The following is a 13384-nucleotide window of genomic DNA, read 5'->3' on the forward strand; positions in this document are numbered from 1 at the left end:
AAATCACTGGTTGCCAGTGGCTTCTACCTGTAATCCTAGCTGCTCAGGAGGCTGAGATCTGAGCATCAAAGTTTGAAGCCAGTCTATGGAAGAAAAGTTCATGAGGTACTAATCTCCAGTAACCCACCTAAAGATCCTGAAGTGTAGTTGTGGCTCAAATGGTAGCTTGCCATCCTTGAGCTCAGGGAGAGCGCCCAGGCCCTGAGATAAAGCCCCCCAACCCCAACTCAAGTCCTTGAAATGGAAGCTTGCAGAGGTAGACAAATTAAAATCTATTGGCTGCAATGTATCTCTTTACATAATATGTCATTGGCACATAGCTGTTGTCAGTTGTTTATAGGTTGCCAATGACTGCTTTTATGCTAGAAGTTCAGAAACCTTATGCTCCACAAAGCATGAAATCCTTACTACATGGCTTTTCTAGAACAAGTTTACAGATTTGTGGACTAGGAATATAAGAAAGTTTAGGAGAGATCAGATTGTTTTGTATGAAAAAGAAAATTCTGAAGATAATACATTTCTTCATATTATTGAGAAGCTATTATATAAAAACAATTCTTGCAGGGATAAGTCTAGTGGAAACTGATTTACCCTATAGTAAGGTAATAAGGAAGACTTTTTTGTTTGTTTCTTTGTTTTTGCTCTAGAGTTAAAACATAGAATACCTTATAAGGCAAGTCTTCCATATTTCCGTGGCACAAAATTTATTTCTCTTTGGCACCCAGATTCCATTATTAAAGATTCTTGTTGGTTCAGGGTTATCAAGCACTGTTCCCTTGTTAAATGGAGTAATTGATAAAAAAATAGGATACTAACTAATTAGTAGCTAGTAATTCTTTAGCAAGAATAAATGAATCAATTAGAGGGAAAGGAAAAAAATGAAGGAGGTATTTGGATAGGAGAAGATAAAGGAGAATCAGTGACTTGGGAGTGGAGTGATGATCTGAGGTGTGAAGTTAGAAGAAGTGCCTTAGGTTTTTCTGAGAGGAGACCAAATGAGATAACAATGTGCCTGAATTGCTAGAGAAGGTAAACGGACTAGCAGAATAATTTGCCATCTTGTTAAATGGACTTTCCTGATTATAATCCAAAAGTGTACAAAGGTAAAGAGTGCCAGAGGAGACAAAGCTTCTGAGAATGGTCCAGGAATCACATGCATTAGTATCTTTAATAACATTTTCAATAAGTTAAATTCTTAAGTCTTACTCCAGAACTGTGAATCAGATGTTAAGGTATGGAGCCCAGGACACATCTGTCTTAACATTCCCCATACTCAAGAGTCTGATGGTCTTTGCAGAGTGGAAAAGCCCTGTGCTTGGAGCCTGGAAGGCTAGGGTTTTTTCTTGGCTTGTATTTTTTGGTTGCTGGACGATCTTAGACTTTCTTCCTCGAGCAGAGGAACAAATGACACAGTGTACCCCCCAGTATGGTTAGAAAAATTATAAATCCTTGCAACAGTAACACATTAGAGACAACTAAAGAAAAATACTTCTCTAACTGTTTTCTGAAGTTCAGAATGCCTGAAAATCCTTCTTTAGTTATGATTTATATAAGAAAAGTCTGATTTTCAAATCTCTTATTCTAATTCTTTTGCATGTTGATGTATAGAAATATTGTAAAACAGGCAAAATTTGCCTGTAAGTCCTCTGAGCCTGTCTTCTTTTTTTAAAATAGGAAAACAATGCATTTACTATATTGTGATGATGTAAAGGCTGATTTCCCTTAACTTATAGTAGGTACAATTAAGCATTTCCACAATTTCTTTCTGTTAGAAAATGCATGTATTCCCTCATACAATCTTAAGGACAACCTCTTAAACAGTTGTACTTTTTATGCAACCTCTTTACTGGCTGCCCTGCTCCAAGAAATAATGGTCTTGCTGTTTCCTGTGAAGTTTTAAAGGAAACAAAGCCTAAGAAGCATATCAGAGCCAGCTGTATACATCTTGGAACTGCTATATGTGCTCTGGATGGTTCTTTTTTTTTAAGTTTTTATTATAAAACTGATGTACAGAGAGGTTACAGTTTCATACGTTAGGCATTGGATACATTTCTTGTACTGTTTGTTACCTTGTCCCTCATACCCCCTCCCCCTCCCCCTTTCCCCCCTTGAGGTGTTCAGTTCACTTACACCAAACAGTTTTGCAAGTATTGCTTTTGTTGTTGTTTCTCTTATTTTACCCTTTGTCTCTCAATTTTGGTATTCCCTTTCAATTTCCTAATTCTATTACGAGTATACACGGTTTCCAATATACTCAGATAAGATTACAGAGATAGTGTAGATACAATCACAAGAAGGTGATACAAGAACATCATCAATAGTAGAAACTACAGGTACACATGGGATGTTGAAAGTAGTTACAACTGTGATATAACAATCATTTCCATAAAATGGAGTTCATTTCACTTAGCATCATCTTATGTGATCATAAGGGTATAGCTATTGGGCTCTTGTGATCCTCTGCTGTGACTTGCCTAAACCTGTGCTAATTATTCCCAATAAGGGAGGCTCTGGATGGTTCGATGTGTCCTCCTCATTGTTTTGTCCTTGGATATGGCAATCTTCTGAGAAGGGTTTAATTATTCCTTTACTGGAGACAGATTCTTCTTTACTGGGAACTCACACTGGCTGAGCTGATGCTAGTTCCACTTGTTTCTGATATATCAGGGAGCACAAGGAATGGCACATCTTGTTTTCCTTTCTCAAGAACCACTCATAGGGGCTGGGAATATGGCCTGGTGGCAAGAGTGCTTGTCTCGTATACATGAAGCCCTGGGTTCGATTCCTCAGCACCACATATATAGAAAACGACCAGAAGTGGCGCTGTGGCTCAAGTGGCAGAGTGCTAGCCTTGAGCAAGAAGAAGCCAGGGACAGTGTTCAGGCCCTGAGTCCAAGCCCCAGGACTGGCAAAAAAGAAGAAGAAGAAGAAGAAGAAGAAAAACCACTCATACTAGTGATGATATTACTGGCCATAGGGGAACCCTTGGTAGAATATTATCCTGGTGCTCACCTTGTGATTTCAGTATTGCCCTGGGAGCTAAAAAACATATTCTTTCCCTGGATAGAATCTGTTCTTATACACTGGATACAACAAGCATTGTTAAGAAAGTGATATGGATTGCAGTTTCTTGTGCTAGTCACTTACTGAAAAGCTACAGAAATTACACATTAAGAAGTCACTCTATAGATTAAGACAGTGAGAAGAGCACTCCATGATAAAGAAGTTGGCTGTAGTCCCAAAGACTGGTAATCCCAAAGACTATTTTTATAATTAATTTAAAACATTATAGTGGCATTCTTGTTGTTGAAGAATTGATCTCTCAATGGGTCTGATAAAAGGCTCTGTTGGTCTTTATTACTTTTGGCAATATTAAATGGCTGTTGACTCAGGAAAATTAGAATGTGTTACAAAGCACTTCCTTCCATGACTTGGTGGCCATTATATCCACTGATGGGTACAGCGAAAGAGTCCCAGAACCACACTGCCCCTTTGTTACCAGACCACTAATGTTGGTTTTGGACTGGAGATCTGGCTGGCAGAAGATAAAGGGACTCCCTTTTTCTCAGGGGATATTATGAATAAAGCTTGTTACTTGTGTTTTCTCAGTAATAGTAATAGAGATTAGTAGTGATAAAAGAGAAAAATCCTTTTTCTGCCTTCAATTATTTTTCCCTGTAGGATGAATAGAGATATGGATCTCATTTCCAAAGCCCAATATGTGATTTGGGTTGGTTTTCAATAAAATATCTATGAAGTATCTTCAGCATGTTCCCTATTTAATGGGATTTAGTTGTAAAGCTTAATTCATATCAGATTTTCTAAATGAGAGATCACTGTCAACTTATTGTTAATTGAATTCAAAAAAATAAACGTTTCTATAATTAATGTGAACCACTTAATCTTTTAGCTCCTTAAATGAATGTAATTTTCTAAACATAGGTGTCCTTTCATTTAATGAAATTAGAAACATTTGAGGCAAATAATGTTATTGTGACTTCTTTTTCCAGCAACTCTCAATATCAAATTAAATATATCCACCTTTTAAAAATCACATAATAGGAGCAATGAAATATTAACAAATAAAAGGCCAATAGTATATGGTGTTTGGAGTATCACAATAAGTGTAGTTATAGTTAACAAGGTATACTACAATACAAAGAATAATGAACTTTGTGTCCACACATAAGTTACACTACACATAAGTTATAGCCTATATAGTTTTTTCTTTTAGGTGCAAGATGGGGATTTGAAATTAATACCTGGTGCTTTGGCTTGTTGGCCAGAGCTCTAGTAACTGAATCATGCCTCTTAACTCCTAGCCTGTACAATACCATCTACTAAGATGGTATTGAATAAGTCAACATTTCTGGGCCTTGTCTATATCTACAAGATGAAAATTTTAGGCTATATAAAAACATTTCTAAGTGTCTTTTACTGTCAGAAATCCATGACTCCACATAAAATGATAGCAAGATTTTCACCCTTTTAGTTGTTAGGTTTTTAACTTTGTGGAAGCTAAGTACTTATAAAATTAAAATAATATAATTCATACAAAGGGACTCATGATGCAACCCAACAACCCTCCTTTCATTGCTTTCATTCAGGCCCCTGTATACTTCCATCTACTTAGTACTCTGCTGTATAATAATTTTAAACACATCCAAGATATTAGACAACCTTTACTAACAAACTCCTGGTAGCCATATTGCTAGCACTTCAAGATAGAAATTTCATTTAGCTTTTAAGAATTCTCAAATTGCCTTTTTGTTTCTTTGTTTTTCAAATTTAATTGAAGATTTAAAAATAATTATAGAGCATATACAATAACCAGAAGGATCCTATATACATTTTGCTGAGTACTCCCCACCAGAAACTTCTTACAAAACTGTCAGGATTTGACATAGTAAACAGATCTTACTCATATTTCTACAGTTTTCTTATACCTGTAATGTGTATACATTTTGGGTTATGCAATGCAATTACATGTGTAAGTATACTTAGCTATTACCGTGGCAAGATACATAACAGCTCTATCACTACAAGTATTCCTCATATAACCATTTTTTAAAAACCAGACCCACTTCACTCTGCTCCACCCTCATTAATAATCCACTCTCTGCCCTTCCTGTCAAAAATCTTGTCATTTAAAAAATGTTATATAAGTAGAATCATACATACGGTATTTAACCTTTTAGGATTGTTTTTTGTCACCTAATATAATTCCCTGGAGATTCATGGAGATTGTTATATATGTCAATAATTTGGGTTTTTTTGTTAAATAATATGGCAGTACAGTTTGCCTAACAATTGACCTATTGATCATTTTGGGGTTTTTCTGAATAAAAGTGCTGTAAGTATTTATATAATTTTTTTTCTTTCTCTGAGGAGAATGCCCAAAAGTATAATAGATTGATTATATGTTCATTATGTGTTTAGTTTTATAGGATCACATATAGTTTTCCAGAGAGGTTATATTGTTTTATATTTTAACCAGAAGTATGTATACTGTTTGATTGATCTACTTTCTCTACTTTTCACCAACATATGGTTGCATTATAGTTTCTAAATTTTTTACCTTTTTCATAGATGTATAGGGGTATGTTCTTGTAATTTTCAATTTCCTCGTGGAAAATGATGTTAAATATATTTATCATATGCTTATTTCCCATTACCATACATATCTCTTTGGAGAGAGTTTTATTTTTTCCCTCCATTTTAGACATGAGGGATGGGGGAGTTTTTTGATAGTAAATTGTCTGTGAATCTTCTTACAAATTTACTTAGATGCTAAGGAATAGACTAAAGTAGAAAAATACTGCCTGGTAGGGTTTTCAGCTTTTGTACTGGAGACTCTGGGAAGACAAAGATGTTTAAGTACTTTAGTGTACTTAAAAATACCATCTGGTATTTTTTACTAGAAAGGAAAACAGAAATCTGTGTAAAAATCTGAGGTTTCCACATTATATGAGTTCAAATGTGATATTTTCATGGCCAAAGGTAACTATGAATGATGTTCTTCAAGTTCCAGAGTCACTCAGCTGCCAGTGGAACTCTGATGGAGTAAGACTTCTAATGGATTTTTCAAGAAGTTTATTCTTCTCCCTCTCCCTCATTTCTTGAGCTTCATACTATTCCAACAAATGTGTATCTGTGTCTACTCTTATTAACCAGTTGCAAGTATTAGGTGTCAACATTAGCATATTCCTTGTGTGCTTGATTTAGGTTTGGATAAAAGACAGAAGAACTGTGTCCTAAGAACAGTTTACGTCAGCAATACATAAATGGCCCAAATCCTTAAATTCAGTATGCATCTTAAAAACTTGCATAGTGGCCAGTCACCCATGGCTCCTGCTTGTAATCCTAGCTATTCAGGTGGCTGTGGTCTGAGGATCACAGGTCAAAGCCAGCCCAGGCAGGAAAGTCCATGAGATTTGTATCTCCATTAAACTACAAAAAATGCTGGAAGTGGGCTGGGAAGGTGGCTTAGTAGTAGAGTGCTTGCCTAGAATGCATGAAACCCTAGGTTCAATTCCTCAGTACCACATACACAGAAAAAGCCAGAAGTGGAGCTGTGGCTCAACTGGTAGATTGCTAGACTTGAGCAAAAGAAGCTCTGGGATGGTGCCCAGGCCCTGAGTTCAAGCCTCAGGACTGGCAATAAAAAATAAACAAACAAAACAATGCTGGAAGTGTGGCTCAAGTAGGAGAGTGCTAACCTTGAGCACAAAAGTTCAGCAATAGCACCCAGGTCCAGATTCAAGCTCTGGGATCAGAAAAATGGAAAGAAAAACAAAAAACAAAAACCAAGAAAACAAGAACAAATAAAAAACCCATAGTGATGTTCTAAGAAGAAAAATAGCTTAGAAGAGAATAAACATATACACATCCCTAAATGTAAACAAATAGCTTAGACTAGAATGAACATATACCAATTCCTAAATTTACAGGTGGAACAAAATGGAATGAAAATACTTTTGTATATGTAAATATATCCCACAAATCCTTATATGCCTGCAGTGAAGCCACATATACTTTTCTGTAGTGTAATGATATATATTTATTCCCAATGCTATTATTTCTAGTATACAAACTTATGTAGTTTAATAAAAAAATATAAACTAAACATAAAAATTAGGCAAATAGGGGCTGGGAATATGGCCTAGAGGTAAAGTGCTCTCCTTGTATACATGAAGCCCTGGGTTCAATTTCTCAGCACCACATACACAGAAAAAGCCAGAAGTGGCGCTGTGGCTCAAGTGGTAAAATAAAATAAAATAAATTAGGCAAATAGTTACAAACAAATAATAAATTATTACTGAACATATAAGATGTTCAACTTTACTAATAATTAAGCAAATATAAATTTAAACTGAAATTGACAGTTAAACTTTCATCAACAAGGCAAAAATAAACAGCAAATAATAATGAGGGTTAATTGGTTTGGGGAAAAGTGATTTTTCAAACATATTTGCTGTTAATATATGTTGCTAATAGCTTTTTCTGAGTACATATTGGCAGTAGCTTTTAAATTTTACAATGCACTTACTCTAATATAGTGATTTTTACATCTGGGAATCTGTAGTATAGAAAAATAAAAGTAGATATGAATATATAAGACAGAACATCCACTTCAGTATCATGTGTAATAAAATAGAATTATATAATCAAGCCACGAAGGAGTTATACAATGGGACATAGTGAAGGTTACACTGCTGTCTATAGCACTGATTGGGTAGCAGGTGGTAGGGTGTGCATGAATAAAAATAAATAATATCTAGGAACATAAGGATATAGTTTAATTGCAGTTGGGGTGAGGCTTGGAAAGAGGTGTATATATATATATAGATATTTATGTGCTAAAAAATTAAAAGCCTGGAAAAATATACACTGGTTTGATAAAAATCTCAAACCTAAGATGAGGGAAATTTCAGTTTATTTTATGTTTTGTTGCAGTGTTCTTTTGTTGTTGTTGTTATCAGCCAGGTTATTAGCAACTTTTCTATTATGACAAAATACTTGAGCAATCAACTGTAGGGAGGTTTCAGTAATTCCAATCCAGAATATCATGCCAAAAGATTGTGACAGAAAATTGCTGAGTTCATGGCAACTGTAAAGCAAGAGAACTGAGAAGGCATGAGAGAGAGAGAGGGAGAAAGAAAGGAGAGAGAAGGAGAGGGAGAGAGAGAAAGAAAACAAGGGGGAGAGAAGGTGGTGGTGGAGAGGAGAGGGGCAGGAAGGGGAAAAAGGAGAGGGGAAGAGAAGAAGGAAGGAGAGGGGAGGGGAGAGAGGACCATATTCTTATTTTAAGGATATACCTTCAACCTTTTATGATCTACCCTCCTTCCATTGTTCTCAATAGCTTTACAACTTCATAAAGGTGTCATAAGCTGATGAATACATAGCCTTTGAGGGACATTTAAAATCTAAAACATAACACCAAGATATAATTCTGTGGACTGTTAATGAAAAAAAGTTATAAGAGTTAAACAACCCAGTCAATGACCAAAGGGGGAATTTGGCCAAAAGAATTGTTGGTCAAAAGAATTTTTCTAAGACAAGTTTAGTTCATTTTAAGGAAAATATTTTCCTTACTACTATTATCGGTTTTTATATATTTGGGACATTTATTTCACTTATTTCTCTCTGATTATTTGACTGAACAATAGTTTGTAAATACCTCCCATTGTGATCTATCCATTCTAGTATCTCTCCAATAAATGGACTGTTAGGAATTAGTAAAGCAGATCTGTGTCTCTATGGGCAACCTTATTTCATATTGGTAAAATCCGAAATCTTTCCTGTAGCTCTTTCTAATTGTTCATATTTGCTGTTACTGTTTTAATGAGAGGCAGAAATGAGCCAAACTCACCTCTCCATTCTTTCTATAAATTGAACTTCAAAAGGAAATTCTTCAATTCAAATAAATACATGTGGATAGAATGAGATTCTGATTCAACATGTCAAATTAAATCTAAGCTTTAAGGTATATATATATATATATATATATATATATATATATATATATATATATATTTTTTTTTTTTTTGGCCAGTCCTGGGCCTTGGACTCAGGGCCTGAGCACTGTCCCTGGCTTCCTTTTTGCTCAAAGCTAGCACTCTGCCACTTGGGCCACAGTGCCACTTCTGGCCATTTTCTGTATATGTGGTGCTGGGGAATCGAACCCAGGACCTCATGTATACGAGGCAAGCTCTCTCGCCACTAGGCCATGTCCCCAGCCCCTTTAAGGTATATTCTTAAAGAAATCTCCATAATATAACAACAACAAATCACTCATTAAAGAATAATTAGGTAAGAAATGAAATGACTATCATCATCTTTGCCTACAAAACCTTGTATAACCTGACATTAATAGTTGCTCTCTACTAAAAATCAAGATTTATTGTAGAACTATACCAAAGGTAGCACAATAATGAAAAAAAGCAGAATCATCTGAGGATTTGAAATACACCTAACAAAGTCAAGCTCTTCAAAATAACTTTCTTATTCAAGATGGAAACTGGGAATTGTTCAGCACACAATGAATCATCTTTGGCAAGCACAATAGAACCTTTAGGGACATTTCACAGCCTTTCAATTGTTAGGATGTTTTCAGCTTTCACAGGTAGGGGAGAAGGTAGCTCGTATAGTCATGATCTTGTTTCTAAAATTGTATAGTAAAGATTTTTAGAGTTCCTGTTGCAATAGATCATTTTTCCCTCTATTTCTTTACTCAGAGCTGTTTTGTCTCTCAAAAACAATCTGGAATTACTTAATGCTTATGTTTTTAGGTTTCACTATTTACTTAGGACTCAAGTGTTAAACATAAATATGGGTAACTCCTTTTTCTTACCTCATAGCTTTGTATTTATTTAACTGTTATTTTGTAAGAAGAAATCTCATCTTAGTACTCTCTGCTAATACTATTTTTCTTATGGTTAAATGCATTTTTGTTTTTGTTTTTGCTTTTTTTTTTTCCAGGAAGCTATAGAGCTACCCTCAGATGATTGTGAAGTGCCTGGGACTCCTGCAGTGTCTGAAGTGATTAAATATGAGTATCATGTCTTATATTCCTGCAGCTACCAAGTGCCTGTACTATACTTTAGGGCAAGCTTTTTAGGTAAGACCATGTCTGAATCTAAAAGTAAACATAATATTTACATATAAGACAGAAAGCATATTTGGAAAATCATTTTCATGATGATACAAAGTTAAAATAAGACTGGGTGAGGTAAGGTTTTACCAGTAAAATTTTTCATGCTTCAGAAAAGTGAATGATATCATCCCAGCCTTAAGTCTGATGCTCTTCAGATTCTTGGCCTTCTGCCTGAAGCTGACTAAGCCCCCTGACCCTTTTTTCCTTTAAACAAGTAAGGACAACTTAAAGCTACCATGTTTATTTACTTCTAACTTTACAGTAAAAATTTTCTTACAATCTCAAGTGATCCCATCCTTCTTCCAAAGCTAATGATTGTTACAAAGAGATGTTTAAAAGTTAGCTTAAACTGTATTTTAAAATAACATGTCCTTTGGTCACCTGTGCATCTCCAATGCTTTAGCTTCCTGCTATGTTGTTACCTAAGTCATTCCCGTGCCAAGTTGGCTGAACACCCCCATCTCCTTGGAGGCTTTTACTAATAAAGCTTATTTAACCAGCAGCCACATGGCATTCTCATCCTGCAGTACAGCAGAGACTCTCCTTTTAATGTCCATTTCCTAAACCAGGTCAGCATTGGGACGCTCTGCTGCTCTGGCTGTAGGACCAAGGAGCCCCTGTCCGCTTTACCCCCCTTTATATTTGGCCATATATATGTGGTCTTATCAGCAGTGTTTTGTATTTTGAACAGCTTTCCCCTTTAATTTTTCTGGATAGCTAAGACATCTGAATTTAGCCAATGATATTTTATTTTTAATTAAAAAGTAGCTTAAGCTGCTTTGAATGTGTGTTTGGTAGATTTAATCACTTGCTGCCTTATATTGTTTAATGGTCTCTAATTTTGCAGTGCTGGCGGTTTAACAAGCACTTAGGATTTAAAACACAAGAACAAATTCTCATAGACTCCCTGGTGAGAAGATTTTAATCTGAGGTGCAGTTCCTAAGAACTGACAATTTGGGGTAAATTTTCAACTTGGGACATGGGGAATTGAAGATACTGATAGTTTACTAATTCACAAACTCTTTCGGCAGATTTATCCTTATGGTTATTACAAGCCTTTTAACACTGACTTTATTGCGATTATTTTTGGTTTGGAGCCCAGAGGTTAAAGGAGATTTGTTGTCAGTGAGCTGTGCTATACTAAGAAGTAGAGAAGATCCACTTACTACATAAGGAAAGGGTGGAGGGGAATGACTTTTCTTGGATCTGGTTTGCAATGCTTGTACTTAGCACCTTCTAGGTCCAAAGTCAAATGGAGGCTACAGGTAAAGGAAACAGGGTACTACTTCTTCGATTCTGTACTCATATCATTAGTATTCACCATAAGCAGTTAATCACCAGAGAAGAGCTCCCAGATACAAAACAAGTTGTTTAGCTTGTCAGCATTAGGGAATCGGAGGTGTTGAAACATGACTGCTTCTAGCTGGAAGTGGGTCTAACAGAGGCTGGTGGATGAGCTCATACGTGTGCTTTGCTCTTATGTGCCAACAGCTCCCCTTACAGTACAGCACAGTAATTGTCCCTGCAAGTCCAATTATATTTTAATGACATTGGTTTACTTCCTAAAATTATTTCTTTGTAATGATATTCTACTCCTTAAAACACATGTGTGTGAGTGTACACACACATAATTAGTATTCTTAGATGATTCTATTAATATACTGGTAAAATAACCATTTATGCTTAATTAAAAAAAAACAACAACAAGAAGTCACTTAGTTTATATGGAAACATTCCCTCCACCTCCAATTCTGTGTTGTACTGAATGGATGGTAGGAATTCCTAAATTCATTTTAGGCTAGGATTCATTTACTATTTATTTACTTACAGTAAAGTATCAAAATTAATTTTCTTTACAAAGGAAACTGAAATGTGTTTTTGGTAGAAAAATATGAAAATGATCCTTTCTTTTATCATGGTATAATAACTTCTTTTTTCACATAACTTAAAATCATAGTAATCTAAAATTCTATCATCCTTTAACTTGAGTAATAAATTTTTATTTATTCCCTTTTCCTTTGATGTCTGATTATCCTGGCAGTTTATCTGTTTGTTAAGCAAATCTGTGACTGTGGGGCAAATAGATTTCTAATGTCTTCCTATTATTCCAGTGTAGATTTTTCTTTGTCTCATTTTAAGATAATTCCAACCTAGAAAGAACATGATTGTAAAATTTCTTGCCCAAAGGTCTGTCTGTATGTATTTGTGTGTGTATATGTGTGGTTGCTGTTCCAAAAATAGTTCACTAAGCTTTGTTTTCAACAAATATTTAGAATAGTTTTGCATTTGATTGATAGTAAAACTTAATTTCTCTATTTCACTTTGAATTTTCTTATAGGCTTTTAAATGAGAAAACAAAGCAAAGAGTTCCAATTTAAATAGACATTACTCCTTTTTTCTTATCAACTGTTTCTTGAAATGCAAATCCATTGGACGGTGAGCTCCTCTTTTTCCATAAGACAACCCAGTATGTTCTAAGCCAACTACTGCCCAAGACTAAGCTAACATGCCACCTACCTTTTTTTTTTTTTTGCCAGCTCTGGTGCTTGAACCCAGGGCCTGAGCACTGTCCCTGGCTTCTTTTTGCTCAATGATAGCACTCTGCCACTTGAGCCACAGTGCCTCTTCTGGCCTTTTCTATATATGTGGTGCTGTGGAATCGAACCCAAGGGCTTCATGTATACGAGGCAAGCGCTCTTGCCATTAGGCCATATTCCCAGACCCCCACCTACCTTTCTTATATCAACTTATCCTATGTCTTCTTATGTCAGATGCACATTGCACCAATTCACCTATGAGAGGGTGAACTAGAAGGTAGAACTAGAAGCTACAGTTGAAAGAGTAATGAAGGAAATTAATAATGAATACTTGTAAGGTAAGAAACCTTGTTTATGGCTATCAGTGTTATAGCTTCTTCTTCTCTCTCACTCTGTGTGTGTGTGTGTGTGTGTGTGTGTGTGTGTGTGTGTGAATGCATGCATGTATGTATATTTACATACATAATTATGAGTTGTCTTACTTTGATCCCTTTATGAGTATTAGCTATGTACACATTAATATATATTTATTGAGTGAATCCAGTAATGAAGAATTTTTATTTCTGAATATAAACCAAAGACTAAAACATTGAAAAGCTGCCTGCTGTGGTGATTTATGCTGTTGTCTTCAAGAGGCCAAGAACTCAAGCCATCTATATCTTTATATCTAGATATCTTTATATCTACAGA

General features: G+C 35.4%; 1 protein-coding gene across 2 annotated transcripts in view; it reads left to right on the forward strand.

Annotated features, from left to right (window-relative positions):
* The window catches only part of Atg10 (autophagy related 10), a 239572-nt gene that overhangs the window by 139228 nt on the left and 86960 nt on the right, over positions 1-13384 (forward strand). The window contains exon 4 of one of the 2 annotated variants that reach the window (XM_048331622.1): positions 9982-10120. The exons of the other annotated variant lie outside the window; for it this stretch is intronic. Coding sequence (XP_048187579.1) covers positions 9982-10120 — 139 coding nt within the window. The remainder of the gene's footprint in view (positions 1-9981; positions 10121-13384) is intronic. 2 annotated transcript variants of the gene reach the window in all.

The sequence above is a fragment of the Perognathus longimembris genome, chromosome 22, assembly GCF_023159225.1.
Source record: "Perognathus longimembris pacificus isolate PPM17 chromosome 22, ASM2315922v1, whole genome shotgun sequence".
NCBI lineage: Eukaryota > Metazoa > Chordata > Mammalia > Rodentia > Heteromyidae > Perognathus > Perognathus longimembris.